General features: G+C 37.3%; 1 protein-coding gene across 2 annotated transcripts in view; it reads right to left on the bottom strand.

Annotated features, from left to right (window-relative positions):
- The window catches only part of RSF1 (remodeling and spacing factor 1), a 145,500-nt gene that overhangs the window by 60,530 nt on the left and 61,433 nt on the right, over positions 1 to 23,537 (bottom strand). For both annotated transcript variants that reach the window (XM_026518176.4, XM_026518177.4), the window contains exons 3-4: positions 3,313 to 3,405; positions 2,696 to 2,901 (exon numbers count right to left, since the gene is read on the bottom strand). In XM_026518176.4, the coding sequence (XP_026373961.1) occupies positions 2,696 to 2,901; positions 3,313 to 3,405 (299 nt within the window). The remainder of the gene's footprint in view (positions 1 to 2,695; positions 2,902 to 3,312; positions 3,406 to 23,537) is intronic.

Genomic DNA, 23,537 nt, shown 5'->3' with positions numbered 1-23,537 from the left:
CCAATGACGAAAAATATCAAAGTATAATCTATTAAATAGAAAAGTCAAAATTCTATTTACTTTACTTGCTCTTCACTTATTATGTTTCTAAGGGAATTTCTTGCTAAAAAGATTACTGCCTCCTTAAACACCCTAGTCCTACAAGTTTAGAAAATGCTTTTCATACCATCTGTTTAAGACAATAATTTCTCTGCAATACAAAAAAGCAAACGTTCTCACTTCTATAAGCTCAGTTCTACTTTCCCATAATTTGTATCCGCTTGAGAAAATACTCTTACAACACAAATCAATCCTTTAAATGTTTAAAGATAATTCTATGTCCCTAAATTTCTGCTGGATCAAGTATTTTCAGTTCATTCAATCATCTTCTTTGTGGTTCTTCACATAAAGGACTTATCCTACTATATTAATATTTTTCTTAGAGTTTGGCATCCAAATCTAAATACCAGACTCCAGGAAGGATGTCCAACAGGGCCAAGCAGGATAACGTCGTACACATTATTTAGGGTACTTCATGTATTTTAATGACAGCTAAGATCAAAATTTTGGCGACAGGCAAGAATAATACAATGCTTTTCGCATTCAACATTCACAAAAATAAGAGACTTATATTGATAAGACAGTTCCCCACATTCGTCAAAAGTAGTACTACTGCATCAATTTAAAGGTAACTGAAATGCCATGTCACAGAACATGTTAAGTATATGAAGCATAAATAGACCAAATTGAGAATTTGTGGAAAATTAGGTACTTCCCCAGAAAATACACCTATTAAATAAAACTAAGAGCTACTATTTACAATAAAAGGGATTTCCACAGGTATCTGAAGCTCATCTACATATCCCAGAGCTGTACTATATTCATTAGTATAACCACAATTGCTCAGCATAGTGCTTAATTACACAAGTCGATACGCAATATTTAATTTATATATTCCTCACAATAACTTTACTACCATCCTCATTTTAAAGTGCAAGAAAGAGAATATCTAAGAAATTAAGCAATCTGCCTTCAGATGGTAAGCAGAGGAACCCAGATTTAAGCACAGTTAACTCTAAACACATCATCTAAACATTCTCTCAAATCATCCATTAGGGTATGATCTAATTAAAACACTGTACATTAGAAATTGTTTTAAGCATTATGACTGATCAGTAATAATCCTAATTATTTTTCTCTGTCCTATTTTCTTCATTTACTAAGTAAGAGAGAATATCTCTTAAACAACTATGCAAGGTTGATACAGGAAACAGTAGAAGTGGTGAAACATCATGAACAGGACTTCATTTAATGTATGTATTCACAGGGAGAGACAGTAAGTGAATTTCATTTCAGGACTACTTTGCTAATTTCCATTTAGTAAAGTAACTATATGGAGAACCATATCATAGTATGATTAAAGGGTGCTTATAAAACATTCCCCTATAGACTCATTCAATTCACATTTATTCTGAAGGCATGAAAGCTGAGCTTCCCTGATCCAAACAAATATTCTAAATTTCCACAGATTATCTCTTCAAAACATAAATAAATAATCACTAACAAAAATCTGCTACAACCCAAAATGAGCCAAAACAGAGATGAATTGAAGTCAAGGAGTTTTTCATAAGCCAGTTATACATTCACTAGTTCTCCCTACTTTAGTTGTAGATTTATTTATAGATCCTGATCATTTCAAAATTAAAATAAACTGTGGGTATTAATGAAATAAATTCTAAATAATTACATCGCAAAAACAGAAAATTAGAGACACAAAGATTCTTTATAAGATTTATTTATTTGAAAGAGAGAGAGAACGTACAACAGCACGGGGGAGGGACAGAGAGAGAGAGAGAGAATCTCCAATAGACTCCTTGCTGAGTGAGGAGCCGGAGGCAGGGCTTGATCTCAAGACCCCAAGATCATGACCTGAGCAGAAATCAAGAGTTGGAGGCTTAACCAACTGCGCCAGCCAGGTGCCCCAGAGACATAACGATTCTGATTAACAGTCCCACTGTCACTTACTGATTAAAAAATATTTTTATTTTAAGGTTTTACATGAAATGTTTCCACTCAACTATATCTACCAATACAAAAGAGGGGCACCTGGCTGGCTCAGTTGGTAGAATATGTGACTCTTGATGCCAGGGTCGTGGGTACAAGCCCCAGATGGGTGCAGAGATTACTTAAAAATAAAATTAAAAAAAAAATACAAGTAAGAAACCAAGATTTTTTTAAAAAAGGACTATGCCAAAAAAGGGGCACAATATTCCTCAGATTTCTTCAGAACCCCAAGAAAGAAATGTATGCACAGTAAATTAAAAATATACTAAAGTGCCAAAATGAACTGGCCAAATTAAAACAATTAGAAATAAATAAATAATACCTAATAGAAAACTGTAGCTTTTCTTGTATTTCTGTCTAATGGTGGGTTTTTCTGTGCCTATGATTGGTGCATCATTATTTGTCAGATTCCAGCTTCCTGAAATATAAGGTACACATGCTGATATGGACCACCATGCTAAATATATTTATTTGTTTGAGAAATGATGAAGTGCTCACTATGGGTATTGTGCTGGGCACGAGGCTAGGTCCTGGCAATTTCCCAATATCACAAAAAAAAGACTACCCTAGCCTCAGAGATTATATTCTTATAGAGAAGAGATTAAAGTAAGAAACACACAAATAAATGTGAAAAGATTCCAATAAAAGATACCTGACAATGCATTTCCATGAAGAGCCATCTTGATCATCCTGTTCTTCTATGTACATTCTGACATTGTGATCTTGATCCAACTGGTACCAGTACATGAGGCCATCTTTGTCTCGGCCAATTGGTTGCAGACGCATGGTATCAGCATCCTCCTCATTGATAATGTTCTTGAATTTGAGATTGTCGTCAAACTGACACTCGCAGAGGTACTGGAAAATAGTCGTAACATGGCTTAAAATACCCCATAAATGTTTCTCCGTCACGTAAATGTGGTATGTTTAACCAAAGAACTGATTCAGGGATGGGAGCAGAAAAAAATAAGTGTGATTTATCCATCTTTCACTATCCTCTCCCCACTTCTGTACAGCCTGTTTAGAATAAGCAATTTAAAAAGATATTATTTCAAGTTAACAACTTTAGTATTACTTAAATTTACAGGTTTAATATTATCAATGACACAAAAATCATGTTACATTTCAAATGCCCTGTGTACTAGTCTCCCAAATTTTCTTAGGTATAAAATTTTCAATGATTCTTTCTATTAAAGTTTTTAGATGACATTATTCTTGAAATGACTATTGGCGAATTAAAATAATTGTAAAAGATGATAAATTCATTACCTTCAGGAGTGCTAGTTTGCATTCAACACTCATTTCAAGATAGCCCTTCTTCTCCATCTCCCATGCCCAGGTGCTATTAAACTCTTGGCATATCTGTCAGACAAAGTTAATATCTTAATACATAAAAGCAATTTCTATTTACGTTGGTATTTTGTTGTTCAATTATGTTAACTCTCATTTATACATATTTATAATGGAACAAGTTTATACCAATTACAATCCAAGCCAAATCCATCCTTAAATACACCAGAGATGTTTACTAGTGACTAATGACTGAATTTAAGGTAAGCAGTGACCTCTATAGCTCTCTCCTCTGCTCTCAAGAATTCTATACATGTTTTATAGCACATTTTCCCAAATGCAAAAATTATCTAATTCCCCTTCCAAATGGCCTAGAAGTTCCTTGAGGACAACAGTTTATCTCTATGCCTAGAATAGAGGTAGGCATTCAAAAAGCATGCCAAATTACAGGCACATTTTAAAAAAGATTTTATTTTATTTATGAGAGAGAGAGAAAGCAGGGGAGGGAAGCAGAGGGAGACGGACAAGCTGACTCCACACTGAACGCAGAGCCCAATGCAGGGCTCAGCTCCATGACCCCAAGATCATGACCTGAGCCAAAATCAAGAGTAGGACACTTAACTAACTGAGCTACCCAGGAACCCCCATAGGCATAGTTTTAATGAAGCCTCTCTCCAACTCAATGTTCTCCTTTTTATGGGTAAAGATCCCATTGCTTGGCATTTAAGACCTTCTATAATGTGGCAGTTAACTTAAACTTCTAGGTTTCTCTCCCTATATAAGTGTTTCAGGCAAACCAGAGCCACTGTAACAATCTGAGGAAAGAAGTTATGGATAACCATACCACTTGATAATAAGGACTAATCGGGAGAAATGCCATGGGTTGTATGAGCTCTGTGAGCCAGTTTCTTCAGCAATAAAAGGGAAGCAGTAATAATATTGATCTTAAATGTTACAAAACAGGCATGAAAAATGATACAAAGTGTCTAGCAGCTTCATGCTCTTTGTCCTAATCTGAGGGGGAGAGAGTATAATGAAGGTCAAGGGAGAAGAACTAACCAAGGGAGAAGATTATTTGGGAGTTTGGGCAATTAGCTAGATAAGCAGGCAGGAGAAACACAAGCAGGGAAGTAGAATTGCTTATATAACCACATTAACCTAAGAATTAGACCAGGCTGGCCCTTCTATGAGTGTTACCCTTTTTCTGTTCATCACCAGTGTCATTTTTTTTTTTTTTACCAACTATATAATAAAAACATATGAGATCATTGTTCGGATAGAAAAAGAAAATAATAAGGCAAGCAGTATGGCCAGGAATGATATAATGGGAGATCTTCAAAGGCCCAAAGGAAGAATAAGCTCTCCATTCTCTGGAATACCATATGTCTCTGGCTGACAGCACTATATACTATAGAGAGAGAGGAAGAAAAAAAAAAAAGATACACAAAGGAAAAGGAAATTTGAGGAATATTACACAGGGAGGACCCTAAAGTAATTATATCAAAAGACGAAAGGTCAGAATTTGAATGGACATTTTGCCAAAGAACATACACAAATGGCCAACAAGCACAGGAAAATATGATCACCATTAATTATTAGGGAAATGCAAATCAAAACCACAATGGAATACTACTTCATATCCATAAGGATAGCTGTAATCAAAAAAGAAAAATCAGGGGGGCCTGGGTGGCTCAGTGATCTCGGGGTCTTGAGATCCAGCCCCACATCTCCCACATCTGGCTCCACGCTCAGCTCAGTGGGGGAGTCTACGGGAGATTCTCTCTCTCCCTCTGCCCCTCCTTAGGCTCGCAAGTTCATGTGCACGCTCTCTCTCTCCAACAAAAATAAATGTTTAAAAAAAGAAAAAAGAAAAATAGTAAATGTTGGTGAGGATGTAGAGAGACCGAAATGCACCGGTTGTTGATGGGAATATAAAATGATGCAGCTGCTTCGAAAAAAAGCTAAGCTAGTTCCTCAAAATGTTAACATTGAGTTACCATGTGACTTAGTAATTCCATTTCTAGGTATTTATACAGGAAAAGTGAAAATACGTGCCCACGCAAAAACCTGTATAACATTCGTAGTAGCATTTTTTATAATAGCTAAAAGGTGGAACTAACCCAAATATCCATCACCTGATAAATGGGTAAATAATATGTGGAATACCCATACAGTGGAATTTATACAGCTATAAAAAGGAATGAAGTAGTGATACATTCTACAGCTTGGATAAATATAAAAAACATTATGCCCAGTGAATGAAACCAGATCCAAAAGGTTACATATTGTATGGTTCTGTGTATATGAAACTTAAACAACAGTCAAACACATACAGCCTAAAAGTTTACTAGTGGTTGCCAAGGGGAAGGTAGAGGGAGGAATAGGTGATTGCTAATTAGCAGATTCCTTTCCAGAGTGATAAAGTGTTCTAGAATTAAGATAGTGGTGATGACTGCAGACCCTTCTGAATATACTAAAAAACACTGAAATTGGATATTTTAAAAGGGTAAATTTCATGATGTGACTAAAAGTTCAATTAAAAAAAAAAGAGGGATAATCAAGAATGTACAACCCAGCTTATGACTTAGATGAAACACCTACTGAGTGTTCTGCTGTATACGATGCCCCTAAAAGAAGAGGACGTTGGTTGACAATCTTAAAGGCTAAGTCTGAGTGTGGGGAAGCTCACACGTTCAGCACCTGAGAGGGGCTGAGAATGACATAGCTCCCATACTTACTTGACAACCCAAGTACTAAGGCATGGCCAGTGGCTCACGTAGTCAAGATACCAAATACAAATGAACAACTCTATCTTTTATCACGTGAAAGGGGAGAAAAGTGAAAGCGAAAGAGTGGTAGATAATTAAGATGCAGGCCTTACTGCCTCACATTACTTACCTTCAATTTAATGACCTTCCTTATTTATAGCTTAGGGTGCAAAACTTTTGTGCTGATATTCAGAGATGAATATGCTACTCATTTTGTTTCTTTAATAAGGCAATGTAGACATACTATTATGCCATTTATGGAAAAATAAACCTCGAAACCTAATATCAGATTTGTCCAAATAGCCATAACCTATTGCTATCACAAAGTGAAGACTAAAAAAAAAAAAAGAATACTGTAAATGACAAATATGCAGGACTATATAAATCTACACTAGGGGTCAGCAAACTTTTTCTGTTAAGGGCCAAACAGGAAATAATTTAGGCTTTGCAGACCATATGGTCTCTTTTCAACTATTAAACCCTGCTGTTGTAGTGCAAAAGCAACCATAGAAAATATATAAATGAGTAAACTTGGCTGTGTTCCAATACAACTTTATTTATGGATAAGAAAATCTGAATTTCACATAAGTTTCATATGTCAACCGTTCTCCAAACCTTTTAAATATGTAAAAAACCACTCTTAGTTTTCAAGCCATACGTAAGTAGACAGCAGGCCAGATTTGGCCCATGGGCCAATGTTTGCCTGGAGTGCCAGAAACTAGCTGTGTCTATGAGACTGTCTATGACAGTTATTCTTGGATTCTTGTGAGACAAGGAAACGAAAGGGACCCCTTGAAAAATTGCTTTTTTTCCTGCTTCTATTCCTGTTATGATTTTCACCCCCACCTTATACATGTCTTACGGAACAGATAATGAATGTCCTCCTTATAAAGGTCAAGGAGTTAATGACTTCTTTGGAAGTCTTCCAGCACAATACACAACATCTAAGGAGAAATCAGGCAGGGTTAATACGAACGCTTTCTAAGACCACTGCCTCATCAGGACCCCTGGCTGGCACTAGTGCATAAGTGACTTATGAGGAACATCTATCTAAACACTCATCTTTGTTTCCAAATGCCTGAGAAGACACGTGCACCAGACAACAATCCTCAATAAAAACCCAGACCCCAAGCAAGACTCAATCTCCTTTCATTTCTAAGTCTCCCAGACGCTCTGTCTGTATCTGCACTCTCTCTACATCTTTAATAAACTCTGCTCTCACTTCCTTTGGCTCATGTTTGATTTCTATCCTGTGCAAAGCCAAGTCGCTGGAGGGGAGGTGGGTGGAGCGATGGGGTAATTGGGTGATGGGCATTAAGGAGGGCATGTGACATGGTGAAAAAAAAGAAAGAAAGAAAAAAAGCCAAGGACCCTCTTGGCTGGTCCTGAGAGACCCCCCTCTGGGTCCGAGGACCCAGGCAGCCTGCATCACTTGAAGCAAGACAATCCTTATTAGATTGCTAATTCATATTAACTCCCCATGCTCGAACTTGATTCTGATCAAACAGTCTTGTAAATATAATTTGGTTTTGTATGCAGTTTCTCTTTAGAGAATGTTCCAGTATCTAAAACATGAACATTTTTGTATAACGTTCATATTTATCACCCTAAGTTATTATTCCGTAATACTGGTTTTATGTTTGATTCTCTCTAATCTGGTTAATGAGAGGTCATATCCAGTGTATCCCCCTGCATGGTGCCTAAGGAACAGCCTTTCTGATATACACATGAAATCAAAGTTCTGTGCCTGCAAGGCTGAATGCCATTCAGGCCTCTTGACCACCTGCCTGCTGCCATTCCAAAAACCCTGGGACTGTCTTTTCCTCCTAACTTACACACAGAAAAACAAGGATGAGGATGAAAAATGGGGGGTTGGGGGGGTGGACGGGATTTAGAAGTCCACATCATCTCAATATTTATAGGAAAGGTGGTTTCATATGCCTACACAGCAAATACATGGAATTTATCTCAGTGAGATCATTAACACATTAATCTTGGAGGCATATATGCAATCAAGTACCAATAATTCTCTTTCTGACTACATAGAACATAAAGCATTAAAAGGGGACAGGATTGGGGGGGGCAAAAAAAAGGGGAGGGATAGGGTAGAGCAGAGAACTGCAAAAAGCCATCACATGAACATCCAAACCCCTGAATTAAGACACTAAATCCTCCCCACTCATGCTCTCTCTCTCTCTCTCTCAAATGAATAAATAAAATCTTAAAAAAAAAAAAAAAAGGAGAGAGAGAGACTAAATCAAACTCTAATATGGCTTCTCGCAGCCTCAGGACTTGTCCCTGGGACCACTCGGCTCCCCTTGAGTTCCCGTCTAGAAAACTCAAGGTTTCCAAAAGAATTTACTATGTGTTCCAGCCAACACCTGATCTAAGTCCCTGAATTCCTTTTTCCACTTATTGTAAAGATAATACAAACAAAACCTTACAATTGTAAGTTTTCTCTCTGTCCCTTTGAGATGTATATGTATCTCCTATAAGAGTGTCTTTCTCAAGGACTTGAAAGCCATTCCTTTGATTTGTAATCAGGAAGGATAGGACCTCCTAGACTCGTGGGAGGACGGAAAGTTTATCTTTCAAAGTTAGCAGGCACAGAAGGCCTAATCAAGTTGACTGACCAACTTTCAGATCAACCCTCACATTTACTTTTTGTTAACTGTTCCTTTTCCTAACCCCCTTTTCCTCCCTCATCTCTACCTCCTGAAACCCTGACTCTGCCTTTAAAATACCAGTCACCTCTGGGCAAATTGGAATTGAGCTCAGCTCCTTCTCCTACCACAATAATTAGTGAATAAAGTCTGTCTTCACTGCCTTTATTTGTCTTTGGGGGGGGGAGTTCTTCGGATACCATTCAGATGAAAATCTTTATTTTATAACTGAGAAACATGTTGAATTTATAAAGAGATTAATTTATATGGTGACTCCACCAATATTTACGGAGCACCTACTCTATGGCCGAAACTAGTCAAGGAACTGGGATACCGTGATGAAGAAGACGGGCAACCTGCTATCATGGAGCTTATATTCTAAAAGATAGTACAACAGGTAAAAATAAGAAAATGTCAAGTAGAGACAAATGCTATGTTGAAAATAAAACAGTAATGTGCTACAGAAAGTCTGAGTATTACTCTGGCTGGGTGCTCAGAGAAGGCCTCATTAAAAAAGTTGACATCTGACATAAAAAGTTGAGACACAGAAATCAGCCACAAGAAGAGCTGAACTAGGGATGCTCCAGGCAGAAGAAACAAACCAGCACAAAGGCCTTCAAGTCTGGCATATTAGAAAAACAGAAAAAAGATCAGTATAAATTAAATAGAATAAAGGGGAAAGTGGCAGAAGATAAGATTAAAGAGGCAACCAAGGGCAAACTATGGAGGCCAGGGTAAGGAATTAAAATTTTATTTCAAATATAATGGGAGGCCACTGGAGGATTTTAAATGGAGGAAAAACAAAATCTGATCCATGTTTCAAAAACAGCTGCAGTAAATGGACTACAAAGGGGAAAAAATGGAAACTAAGAAACCAATTTTAAGGCAAGAGATAATGACGCCATGGACTACAGCGGCAGTAGTGGGAACAGAAAGAAGTAGCTGTATTTTGGGAATCATCAGGACTTTTGATAGAACAGATGTGGACAGTGACTGGAAAGGAAAAACGAAGGTGACAGCTACATTCCTTAGCTTGAACAAATGGAAGGATGAAAGTGCTTTTAATGAAGGTATTAAGACAGTACCTAAGAGAAGGGAGTTAACAAGAGATCTGTTTTGTACTTAGTAAGTTTGAGGTGATATATATGACATCTTAAGAAGTATCTCGCTCATAGTTAGTGACTGAGCTGAGACTTGAACCTTGACTCCTGGTTCAGAGTTCTTTCCACTGGATCATACAGTCTTTATACAAACCTTTTCAAATCTGAGTCAAGAAGAATTTTACAGCTGAGCTCTGAGAAGTCAACTCATCTTCATATCCCTAGCTTATAACAAAGTATGAGACACAGCAGATACAAAACAAATATCTGGTGAATAAATGAAAGAAACACAAAAATAATGCTTTTACCTTAATTTAAAAAAATTATTTTAGGTTAACCACCACCCAACACAACATATCTTTAAGAACATTAAAAATTCTTACTAGAATAAAAGCAAACATTTACTGCATGTTTACTACGTGCTAACTACTGTTGTTATTGCTTTAAAACATAAGCAGTTGGGGTGCTTGCATGGCTCAGTCGGTTATGTGTCTGCTGCCTTCAGCTCAGGTCCATCCCAGGGTCCTGGGATCCAGTCCTGCATTGGGCTCCTTGCTCAGGGCTGAGCCTGCTTCTCTCTCAGCCTGCTGCTGCCCCTGCTTGTCCTCTCTCTCTTTCTCTGACAAATAAATAAAATCTTTAAAAAAATAAAAATAAATAAAATATTAACAGTCAATTCTCACAAGCTTTAGATGTATGTACTCTGTTTTTGTTTTTTTTTTAATATTTTATTTATTTACTTGATGGAGAGAGAGACAGCCAGCGAGAGAGGGAATACAAGCAGGGGGAGTGGGAGAAGAAGAAGCAGGCTCCCAGAGGAGGAGCCTGATGTGGGGCTTGATCCCAGGACTCTGGGATCACGCCCTGAGCCGAAGGCAGGCGCCTAACAACTGAGCCACCCAGGCACCCCTAGATGTATGTACTCTTATCCTCAGGAAGTTATGTGCTTTACCCAAGGAATGAGAGAAATAGTAATTAATATCTATAGTCATTTTCAGTGAAATCAGTATATATTTAGGACACTAATCAGGTCAGCTGTCACCAACAGAACTGTGAACAAAGGCTAGAATGAGAATTATAAACTATCTAGGTCCATTCTTTATATTCAAATTACACCTCACCAAGTCTCCCTAATATTTAAATATGTCCAACCATTTTATATGTAATATTCTTCTTGGAGGCTAAACCAAACATTAGCTGAACATACTAAACATAGGGAGGAGAGAAAGCTGAATGAACAGTCTCTGCTTTAAGAAGTGCAGAATTCAGAAAGAGAGATGTAAACATATAATTACAGGGGGAAAAGGAGTCACTGAATTGTCTACAAACTGAGTAACTATTACATTTATCAACTACTACAAAAACAGAGGCGACAAACCCTAATTCAGCCAATGGATAAAAGGAGATCAACTGCAACAACTCAAGAGTAAGGTTTTATTTAAGTGGTGACTTTTATGCTAGGACCTGAAGGATGAATAGGTTTTACAAGACAAGGAGGTGAAGAGAATTTCAGGAAGAAAAAAACAGAATATGCAAAGCCATATTCTGTGAGTGATATTAGTAATGTCCTGTCAATGTGAAAGTGGAGAAAGGAGTTCTTTCCACTGAGCCCTAGAGCCCTAGACCACAAGTGCTTGGGTTTGGGAGTGGGCACAGACAAGGCTGTGAGGGAAGGGAGTGTGCAAGGCTGTGAAAGTAGGTCATGGCTCGTATATATGGGGGCTCAACAAGCATTTGGAAGCACTATTAAAAAACAGTTCTGTTGCACTGTGCAAGACAGACTGGATAATAGAGTCTGACGTCTAGGAGACCCACCAAAGCCTGTTTTCCAACAATTCAAGGGAAAGGGGTTGAAGCTTGAGCTAAGCTACTTAAGAGAGACAGATTCGGGTTGCTGGCGCACATACCTTACAAAAGCAGGAAGTTCCATGTTTAATATATGGTTTTACTACTTACAATATAACTTTCGCATAATTTCATTTGAAGTGGGCACCCCGTAAAACTACAAGATTTTTGAAAGCAAATACAAAGTCTGATTCTTCTTTGTATTTTCTATAGTATCTACCAAGTACAGGACCTTGCTGATAGTGGACAGTCAATACATATTTACTGTGTCAGTGTTCTCTAATTATTGACAGAATTTACTATTATTATAGGATATTTGGGAACACTGCCTGCTGCTCTAACTATTGAGAGAATTTACTATTATTACGGGATATCTGGGAACATTGCCTGTAAGAATGCATTCAAGCTTGTATAGAATGGATATTTAATTTCTTAAAACATATATACAGGAAATATTTCAATGGCAAGATTTCTCAAGCAACATGGTTTTAAAAAATCAAAAGAATACCAAAACCTCAACTAACAGAGTATAAGCATATCTTAATTAGCTCATTCCACATTTAATCAGGAATGTACTATGTCCCAGACACTGTGCTTGACACCAGGATAAATAAGATACTGTAACTCCTGCCAAAGGAGCTCAGGATTAGAGGGACAGGCAGCTGAAATTTGTTAACTTATGAATTGGGCACATTTACACATGGCAAAAATTTGAAAGGCTACTCTCAAAGTAGCCTATTGTGAAGTCTTGGTCAAGGAAAAGCTACACTGAAAATATGTGAAATAAGTCTAGCAAGAAAAAGAAAATCTCTATCATAGTTATTTTATATTCGTAGGTAAGATTAACTATATATCTAAAATGTAGTTAAAATGAAAAGAGTGCAATTGTTTAGTGCCTCTTTCCAAGAAATCTGCTTTATATCAGTAATCTAGGTAAAAAGGGAAGTAAGGCTTTAGGGTCATACAGGTTGAGATTCAAATTCTTGCTCTCCCAATCAGCAATGTGATCTCGTTTCAATCAATTACCTCTTTCAATTTCAGGATCTTCACCGGTAGAGTGGAGGTTTTGTTGCTAGTAAAAGAGATAAGAAAGATGCCTATCAAATATTCACCATGCTATAACTTCCTTATGTAAATGCAAACTTAAAAATGGTTCTAGAACCAATTGGAACACAAGTAGAAACAGAAGGAATTAAGAGCTGGTAAGGAAGTAGATCAGTGTTCTTCAAACTGTACATAAACACTGTTTCATGACATTTTTTGTTTCATATATATGTTGTTTTATATACATGTATATATATACATATATTGTTTATATATGTATATTAAACATGTATATATATAAATACATACATACACACACACACACACACACACACATATATATAAAACATGCCTAAGATTAAAAAAAATTATTGGTGACTGACTTGTTTTAATTTCCTACATTTATTTTCTGGGTAATTAACCTCATTTAAAATGCAGTCAGGAGGCCAGAAGGGGGAGCCCTCAAGCCCTACCACTAGTCAATTGCAGACTGAACAAGTACTGTTTGACTACCCCAGCCAGAAGAAGAAAGGTTTTCTTCTTGCCAGTAAACAGTCCAGCCAATGAGAGACAGTCACAACTCAGCCAATAAAAAGCCACTACATAGACCACAAACTCTCAGTTTAGGACTCTTAGTTTATAGTCCCTCCCAATGCCTCCTTTCCTCTATAAAAGAGAGGTCTTCTCCTTTGTTCTCTGGACTGCCCAGCTTGCTTGTCCTTAATTGCAATTCTCTGCTATTCCCTAATAAACCCATTTTTGCTGGTAAAATAACTCACAGTTTTAAAGGTTAATAAACCCTGTATTAGACTGAATGGCTTGCCTTTTTATGTAGGCTCTGTACCCAACATGACAGTGAATATGCTGAAGCTAAGATTACCGCTAGATCTACAGAAAATTCCCTGACGACTGTACTCTTCATAGTTCTATTGTGGGGAGATCATACATAAATATAATTTAAAAATAAAATTTGCCATTTTAACCATTAAGTGTACAATTCAGTGGCATTAATTACATTCACAATGTTGTATAACCATCACCATGCTTTAGTTCCAAAATTTTATCACCCAAACAGAAACTCTTTAACCCAAAGCAATGAACACCCCACTCTCCCCTCACTCTGTAGCACCTGGTAACCTACATACCTTCTGTCTCTATGAATCTGCCTGTTCTAGATAGTTCATATAAGTGGAACCATCCAATATTTGTGCTTTTGTGCCTGGCTCCTTTCACATTAATGTATTTTCAACGTTTATCCATGTTGTAACAAGTATAAGACCTCCATTCCTTTTTAGGAACGAAAGATATTCCATTGTATAAATATACCACATTTTGTTTATCTATTCATCTGTTGACTGGCAATTGGGTAGTTTCAACCCTTCGGCTATTATGAGTTATTCTGCAATAAACACTGGCATACAAGTACCTGAGTCTCTGTTTTCATTTCTTTTAAGGATACAGCTAGGAGTGGAATTGCTGGGTCTTATGGCAATTCTATGTTTAGGTTTTTGAGGAACTGCCAAACTGTTTTCCACAGCAGCTGCACCATTTTGCATTCCCACCAGGAGCATGGAGCATATGAGGGTTTCAATATCTTCACAACCTCACCAATACTTATCTTCTTTCTTTCGTTTTTTAAATAGCCATCCTATTAGGTGTAAAGTGATATCTCATTGTGGTTTTGATTTGCATTTCCCCAACGACTAAAGACACTGAGTACTTTTTCATGTGCTAATTTATTAATCTTCTATATCTTTGGACAAATGTCTATTCAAATATTTTGCTCATTTTTAAACTGGGTTATCGTTTTGTTGAGTTTTAGGAGTTTCTTATATAGTCTGGATATTAAATTCTAATCACTTATATAATTTGCAAATATTTTCTCCCACTCTGTAGGTTGTCTTTGCACTTTATGTCCTTCAAGGCACAAGTTTTTAATTTTGATCAAGTCCAATTCCTCTTTCTCTTGTTCACATGATTTTGAGGTCGTATCTAAGAATCTATGCCAAATCTAAGGTTATGAAGATTTATCCCTGTGTTTTATTCCAAGAGGTCTGTTTCACCTCCATCACTCAGATTGTTGAAATTTTTGTGTATGGTATGAGGCAGGGTATCTTGAATTTTGCAAGTCGTTAAACTTCAAATATATATATACATATATATATACATATATATTTCATACCATAGGCAACAGTCAAAAAAAGGTTTTTTAAAAAAGATTTATAATTTATTTTAGAGAAGAGAGAGAACCCAAGCAGACTCCATGCTGAGCAGGAGGCCGATGAGGGACTGGATCTCACGACCCTGAGACCACGACCTGAGCCAAAACCAAGAGTCTGATGCTCAACCGACTGTACCACCCAGGCGCCCCAGAAGAAGTTTTTAAAATAGGACATAAATCTTATGTGCATCTTCTCATTTTTAGCTCAAACAAGAACAGAGACAACTATATAACAGTAACACAACAATTTTCAATGGTAGGAACATTTTATACTTAGGAAACTTTATAAGATTTTATTTTTACTATTCCTAGGTTTATCTGCTGAGCTAAAGCAATGAGAAATAACTATAATTTTTACATAACTTCTTTGAAAACACATTAATATTTGAGTTACAGGAATGTTTATTAAGTAAATTACTGTGCTATGAAGGAGCAGTACTTCTAAGTATATAACTGACAGGTGTGCACCCTTAAAAACAAAAACATCTGAGAAGGGAAACGGGTTTCTGAAGTCTACTCAAGGGCACACTTGTCACAAGAGGTTTCCCAGCCATAATTAAGGTAATTCAGCTTGTTGCTCTATGGGAAGGCCTTCAGGTATATTATTACCACAAAACATTCATTGGACCACCCGAAGTCACACAGGAGTTCAGTAGAAAACCAAAGAAAATAAAACCCAGTACTTCTATACCCACAAGTATAGATAATTTAGCCCAAGTTGCTTGTTAGTTTCCAGAGGAACACTAGCCACAGCAAAGTAAAAAGTTCCCTAAAATCACTGTTGCTTTTCTAGTTGGTTGCCAGAGGACTGGGAGAGGGGTTTGTGACTGGGACTGTTGTTAATGGGTATGGAGGTTATTTTGGGGGTAATGGAAATGTTCTGGAACTAGATAGTTGTTGTAGGTGCACTACATAGTGAATATACTAAAACCAATGAATATACTTTAATGCTGCAAATTTTATGTTCTAAGAATTGAACCTCATAAAAAAGAAAACACCAATTAACATATTAACAAGGCAAATAAAAATTAAAGATAATAGCCTTAGTTTAGGTTTGAAAAATAAATGTAACAGTAGAGAAATATCTAATGCTTATGAAAATATGACCGAACTAACAAATGATAAATGACTTGCTAACAACAGCCAACAATCATCCCTAAGGAGTAAAAATAATGGGTCTTTTTGAAATTGCCATTTAGATTAAGGCCATCTACTGCCAAGTTTATTCACTTTCAAAAGATTTCTAAACCTGTTACTAGGGACCAAGGGACAGAGATAGCCTTTGTCTTCCCTTTACTTCTGAGGGATAAATGAATGTGGTATCATTCCGATGAGGGCGAAAACACCCCAAACAAGACATATTAGGTTCTTTTCTACTCAATGTCATTATCTCTCAAGTATTCAGCCCCAGAAAAAGACTCTTATTCTAAGAAACATATTTATTTTTATATTTAACATTTCATAAAATCAAGAGCCTTTTAAGATCAATGATTACATACAACATAATAGCATTTTCTTTTTTCTTTGAAAAACCATCTCTAAATCATTAGTGTGGCATGCACTAAGAAAATCACAGAAATCAAAGAAAAAGCAATAATAAATTGCCATTGTCTCTTAGAAATTATTCTGAGGCTAAAGGAAATCAACTGTGATTTCATTTAAAGGGTAATTTATTAAAACTTGGCTTTCCCATTATTTTCAAGGCCATTATTTGGCTGTCTTTGGGCAAGTGGCAGAGCAGCAGGAAAGCCAAAGCACAGGTACTGAGTATGTTGAAGGAAGACATCTGTTTATTAACATGTAGATATTCATTATCCCTGGCTAAGGTGTATAAAATTACTCGTGTGGTATCTGAAGTCATTAACAACCACAGGAAATAGAGGAGTTTCATGGAAGCATCAGAGTTCACTTGCAGAGAAATTTCTTTGTGACTCACCAAGTAAAAAGGAATGTGAAGCTCAATAAGGCCAAGGCCTATCCAACTAGTAAGCAAGGAGTTAAAAGATCCTAGCGACACTGCTAGTTTCAATTTCCACTCACTGGGTTTCTTTATTTTTAGGAAGGCGATTCCAACTTAAAAGTTAAAAGGCGCCAGCTAGATTTTTGCGTTCCTTTACACTCTAGATGATACTGGAAAACACATGCCAGCAAGCACAGGATATGGCAACACGATGGATGCTCTTGGTTGCACTGTGTTGCTAGATACCTCTCTCTTTCCCTGTAAGTTAGCAAGACTTACTGATTTTGCCTTCCAAATAGCTCTCATATCCACCCTCTTCTTTCCATCCTTAGTGCCAAAACCCTACCTCAGGTCTCTTCATTGCTCAGCTGGATTATCACAATAGCTTCCTTTCACACGCTTCCTGGGCGTCCCCTCATCACCATTCTCTCTAGGTACTTTATAATACAGTGAGCTAAGCTATATTTCCTAACAAATTTCTGCTCATTCTACAGGTCTTAGTCCAACTGCTTTAGGGAAACACTAACAAAAAATGACAAACAGATGCCAAAGCTGAGTGATTTGTAGTAGCAGTCAGTCTGCTAAGAGAGGCTTAGCAAAAAAAGCTTAGACTGGTACATCAGCTATGAGCCAAGGAACAGGGCCTAGCAGATGCCAGATACCTGCTCTGGACTTAAACAGAATTTTACATTAATCATATTCTATTGACTTCAAAAGGAAAAGAAACAGATCTCCATTAGAGATTATGCACAATGATGCCACTAAGAGAAAGATAAAAGAGCAAGAGTCTCATAACAGGGAAGGTAAAAATTCCACCAGAAAACTACCTAATACAGCTAAAGAGTACAATAAAGAAGCAAATATGGAGTTAAGCTTATCAGCAGATGACTGAAAGAAAACCGATATTGTCTAAGCGATTATTTAAGTCCTCTAAAATTGATTTATAAAAGATGAAAAAGCACTCAAGATGCTTACAACCTACAAAAAAAGACAAATAGGAGGGACAATATTTGTAGCGTTTTGAAGCACTAGATTCACAAGATGCTGGTTCTGCCATTTCTGGCAATGTGAGACCAAACATGTTACTTCATGTCTTAAAATCAATTTCCTTGTGTGTAAAAGAAAATACCTATTTCAAAGGTGAGCTGTGTAAGGTAAGTATTAAACACAGTGCCTGGTACATAGTGAACATTCATTATAAAAACCATATGATAGGGGCATCTGGGTGGCTCAGTCGGTTAATGTCCAACTCTTGATTTTGGCTCAGGTCATGATCTTGGGGTAGTGAGATCAAGTCCCACGTTGGGCTCTGCACTCAGCATGGAGTCTGCTTGTCCCTCTCCCGCTCTCTAAAATAAATACATAAAATCTTAAAAAACAAACAAACCCATAGTTTCTATAATGGAATTATATATAAATCTATGAAAGAACATCCTCCTGGGAGAAGATCTTAAGGAGAAAGTAGTACTTGAGCTGAGGTCAAAAGGATAAATTAAGTTTGCCTGGAAAACAAGTTAGTAGGAAGGCATTCCAGGCAGAAGATATAATATATGCAAAAATCTGAGGAATGAAAAAGACAGAAGGTTCTGTGAATAGTGTAAAATATAAGCCAAATAGTAGGGTGCACAGGAGAGAATGTCATTAGATATGGCCGAAGAGAAGTGGCTAAACCATTAAGAGTGCTGAATATTATGACAGAGTTCGGATTTCTGAGTGAATAGGAACCACTAAATAATTCTGAAAGTGATGTAACAGTCACTTTTAAATCTCTGTGTTTAAAAGGTCATTCTTGTAGTAGTGAGGAGAAGGCAGTGGAAAGGTAAAAGACTAAAAGCCAGGACACTAATTAGAAGGTGAAGTTTCAGGCAAGAAATGATAAAGGCCTGAATTAGGCCACGGCAGTAAGGATGAACAGGAGACAAATCTGAGAAATAAACAGGAAGAAAAACCAACAGAACCTGGCTATTGTTTGGGTGTGCACAGGAGGGCTTTGGGATGATGCTCAAATCATGGTTTGGATTCAGCATGTTGGTGGTAACATGACCACATCATGCATTCAGTATGTATAAGAGGTGTGAGGAGGGAAGAGAATGAATCTGACTTTTGATATGTTGAGTTTTATTTATGTGACACCGGTTCAATAAGCAGTCAGTTGGATATAAATGGAGATGTTTATAATTTGGTATAAAGTCTAAGCTAGAGCTAGAGCTATGGGGAGTCAGTTTATAAAACTTTTTCTAGTAATAAACTGACAAGGCAACTTACTGAAGAGACTTCACACAAATATATTTGTTCAGTCACTCAGAGTGCTTGGAGCTAGGTAAATGGTAGTCAAAAAGGTGGACAGAGTTCTTATCTGCTTCTGAACCAGCCAACAATGTAAGAGATCATAAAAAAACAGACAAAGTAGTTCTGCAGTAGGTACAGATGTGTTTCTTGCTCATTCATGTCATTTTTATCTACCCAGCTGCTAACCACCACGTGACTTTCTGGTATTTTAATTTCATAAGGACAGACCTAAGAGAAATAGAGAAATAGATGGTTGATGTGCCTTCCAGGTTAGATATGAAACTTTTTCTGCAGAGGGCCGATGGTAAATATTTTAGGCTTCGCAGACCATACAGTCTCTGTGAAACAATCTACTCAATTTGGCACTGTAGCATGACAGCAGTCATAGATCAGATGTAAACAAACAGATGTGGCTGTGTTCCAATACAACTTTATTTACAAAAACAGGCAGTAAGCTGTAGTTTGCCAACTCCTCCTCGGATCAGTACTCTTAACAATGCAGACAGAAGAATGCCTAAGAAAAAAACCCCTAATCCAGCTTTTGGCCACGGTAAAACCTGTACTTAGATCTTCAAATTGTATTGTTAGAAAAGCTATACTAGGGGTGCCTGGGCGTCTTGTCTGGCTCAGGTCACGATCTCAAGGTCCTGGGATCCAGCCCACAACAGGCTCTCTGCTCAGCGGGGAGTCTGCTCCCTCTCCCTCTGTGCTCAAGCTCTTTCTCTCTATCTTGTGCATGTGCTCTCTCTCAAATAAATAAAATCTTTAAGAAAGAAAAGCTATACTATAACTAATAACTTTATATAAATAAATATAAATAAAGCTATTATCAAATATTTACCAATTATTACCCAACGTCCATACTATATCTGGTATCATATAAAATGTCCACTCCTGGTGATTCAGATAAGAAAATAATTACAATGTTCCTTTTTAAAATAATTTAAGGACTTCTTTCTCATTGCCAAAAACAGAACTTCATTGTTTTTCAGGATATAAAATCAGAAAGACCAGGCTGGGTAACTTGGCTTTGTGTCCTTTGTAAAGTTACTTAACCTCAATTCATTAATTAATTCAACAAATAATTATTAAACCCTATGTGCCAAGCACTGTGATAGGCATGATGTATATCAAGGGTCAGCAAACTTTTTCTGAAAACAGCCAGATAAAATAGTTAGGCTTTGTGGGCCAAGAGCCTAAATCAAGTACATTTACAAAGGTACTTATGTATTAATAGAGAAAACACTTCGGCAATTTTTACTGATAAAGTTTTAAATATAATAGCAATCCATTATATTAAATATGGCATATTATGTCATATCTCATGTTATATACTATGTGTAATATATAATAATTGAGTTCAACTGTTTTATAATACAGGCATATTAGTAAGAAGAATGGAATTATTTTGGGGGAGGTGGAGAACAGTGTGTTTAACTGGAATCTAAAGTACTCTCTTTCGAGGGGAGGAGTTAAGATGGCGGAGGAGTAGGGGTCCCCTTTTTCAGCTGGTCCCCTGAGTCGAGCTGGATAGGTACCAGACCATTCTGAACACCCACGGAATCAGCCTGAGATGCAGGAAGATACATCTGGATCTCTACAAATGAACATCTCCAGCGCTGAGTATTGAGGTACGAAGCAGGGAGCCGTGAATCTGCGCACAGATATCTGAAGATAAACGGAAGGGGGAGGGAGCCTCCGTGTTCGGGCGCCGGGAGCGGTAGTCATCTGCACTGGGGAGCGGGCGGACTCGTGGACCAGCCCCCGTGAGAGAGCAGACTGAGACCGTGAGCCTAGGATCGCGCGCGACCAGTCTGAAAACCGAAAACTGGAGCTCGTATTGCATGGTGCACTGCGTGTTATATGCAACTAGTGAATCATGGAACTTTACATCAAAAACCAGGGATGTACTACATGGTGACTAACATAATATAATAAAAATATATCATTATTAAAAACAAACAACAAACAACAACAAAAAATAACAAAGTACTTTCAATAAACTGATTATAAATGTTCTTCGTGAAAAGGCATTATTGGCTCACGAGCCTTACACAAACAGGCAGGGGTGCCTAGGTGGCTCAGTTGGTTGAGCATCCAAATCTTGGTTTCAGCTCAAGTCATGGTCTTGGGGTCATGGTCTCGAGCCCTGTGTTGGGTTCCATGTTCACCATGGAGTCTGCTTGAGATCCTCTCCCTCTCTCTGTCCCTCTCCCTGCTCACTCTCTCTCTCAGATAAATAGATAGATAGATATTGCAAAAATAGGTAGCAGGACATAATTTGAGGACTTCTGATGTGCATAACAGTGTATAAGGCATGTAGGGTTGGTCTAGTTCTCATGAATTCTGGTAAGGGAAAGAGATTTTTATAGAAGCAAATACAATTTTCTCATCTGCAAACGGGGGTATCAATATATGGATCTACCCTGCAAGGGCTGGGTGAGAATTCACATACGCACAAAGGTGCTTCCTCCTCTCCTTATTTATAAAGGACAGTAATTAGAAGAATAACAACGTAAAGTAGCCAACCAAGACAATACAGCTTTGATTCCCTACATCATTAGGGAAAAGATGCCTCCATGTTGAGCACATCTTGATTTGTCTTCCTGTTTCACATAAAGTCCCCTATTTTTACCTTCAGAATTTAATTAATAACCTACCAACCCAGGAAATACTTTTACAGTTTTTGTGGTATGGTAGCTTCAATTAACTAAGTTACCATAATAGTTATCTTTTATAGACCTTAAAAATTAGGTGGCAAATGTAAGCTTCAACAGTATCTTAGTTAGGTATTTTATTATCTGCAATACTTTTACTCTTGAAGCCAATATGTCAGACATTATGAGGAGTGCGTTTCATACATAATTGCGTTAAATTCTCACAGTTCTGCAAGATAAATGGTAGTTTCTCAGTTCTAGAAGATCGTATTTTCTCAGTGTTACAGATTAATCAACCTTGGTTCAGACAAGTGAGAATGTTTCCTGAGATCAACAATACTAACAAAGAATAGGAGCCCAGATTTTCTAACACCAAAACTCTCTTTCCAGCTAACCTTTCTGATTTAGTATCAACTTCAATAAATTTGTTTAATGTTTAGCATCAAGTTAGGTTTAAGGTAAATAATTAAGTGTACTGATATAAGAATTTCATGATTGTATTTATGGGTTTTACAGAAAAGAGCACATTTTTTATAAAAATGAAAGAGGCAAAATACTTCTGCAAGCAATTTTTGGAAACTTCTAATCCTTGTTGAGTTTTCTCATTAGATTATAAAACCCTCATTAATATAATCAGTCTTTATTGGTTTTCTACTGCTGCATAATAGAACACCACAAATTTAGCATCTTAGAAAAAAACCCACTTATTATCTCCCAGGGTCTGTGGGTCTGAAGTCCTATACAGCCTGGCTTGACTGGGTCCTCTGTTTATGGTCTCATAAAGCTGATATCAAGCTCCTTTTTGGTAGCTCTGAGCAAAAACCTATTTCCAAACTCATTCGGATTACTGGCAGATTTCATTTCCTTCTCATGCTTTCCATGTAGCCCTCTACCCTCCTCAAGAAGGGTAAACGTGCTGAGTCCTTCTCATGCTTTGAGTATTCCTGCCTTCTGCCTGCCTCTTCTCCTCTTACAGGCTCATGGGATTTACACGGGCCCATGTGGATAATCCAGGATAATTACGCTAATTTAAGGTCAACTGATTAATAAATTTAATTACATCCGTAAAGCCCCTTTTGCCGTGTAACATATTCATGAATATAACACCAAGGAGTGAAGGCACAAGGGTCAAACTTTTGCCTACTATACAACCCATATCCGCTGTTCCAAATGCCTTCCATCAAAATTACTGAGTGGACTATTTCTCTAAGTATGCTTTCATGCCGAACGTTTCCTACCTCATAACTTACAATCTTTCACATTATTTTCCTAAGCATTACTGGTTAGAAGGAAGGAAAGAGATCAGTGCTTTTCTATTTTTTATCGGTCATACTCTTTACCACAAACACTGAAAAGATGAGAAAATTTTAAATATATTTGCATACCCCAAAACTACTTTATTCTAGATACCACGCTGCACTTAACGCATTTACATTCTGCCTGCATTATATTTGACCTACTTTGCTTTGCTGCCTTTACTGAACTCCAGACTCAAGAACATCGTATCTTATACATCCCCTTGTGCCCTACTGAGTCCCTTACAGAGTAGGCCATCGAAAAATCTTTACTGAACAGCCAGATGAAAATGGGCTACCATTAGCAGCTGTGGGTTCTTAGCTAACTACATTTATGACTATATTCTGTGTTTAAATGAATT

The sequence above is a fragment of the Ursus arctos genome, unplaced genomic scaffold, assembly GCF_023065955.2.
Source record: "Ursus arctos isolate Adak ecotype North America unplaced genomic scaffold, UrsArc2.0 scaffold_22, whole genome shotgun sequence".
NCBI lineage: Eukaryota > Metazoa > Chordata > Mammalia > Carnivora > Ursidae > Ursus > Ursus arctos.
Note: the sequence above shows the minus strand (reverse complement) of the source record. Positions and strands in the feature narration are given on the sequence as shown.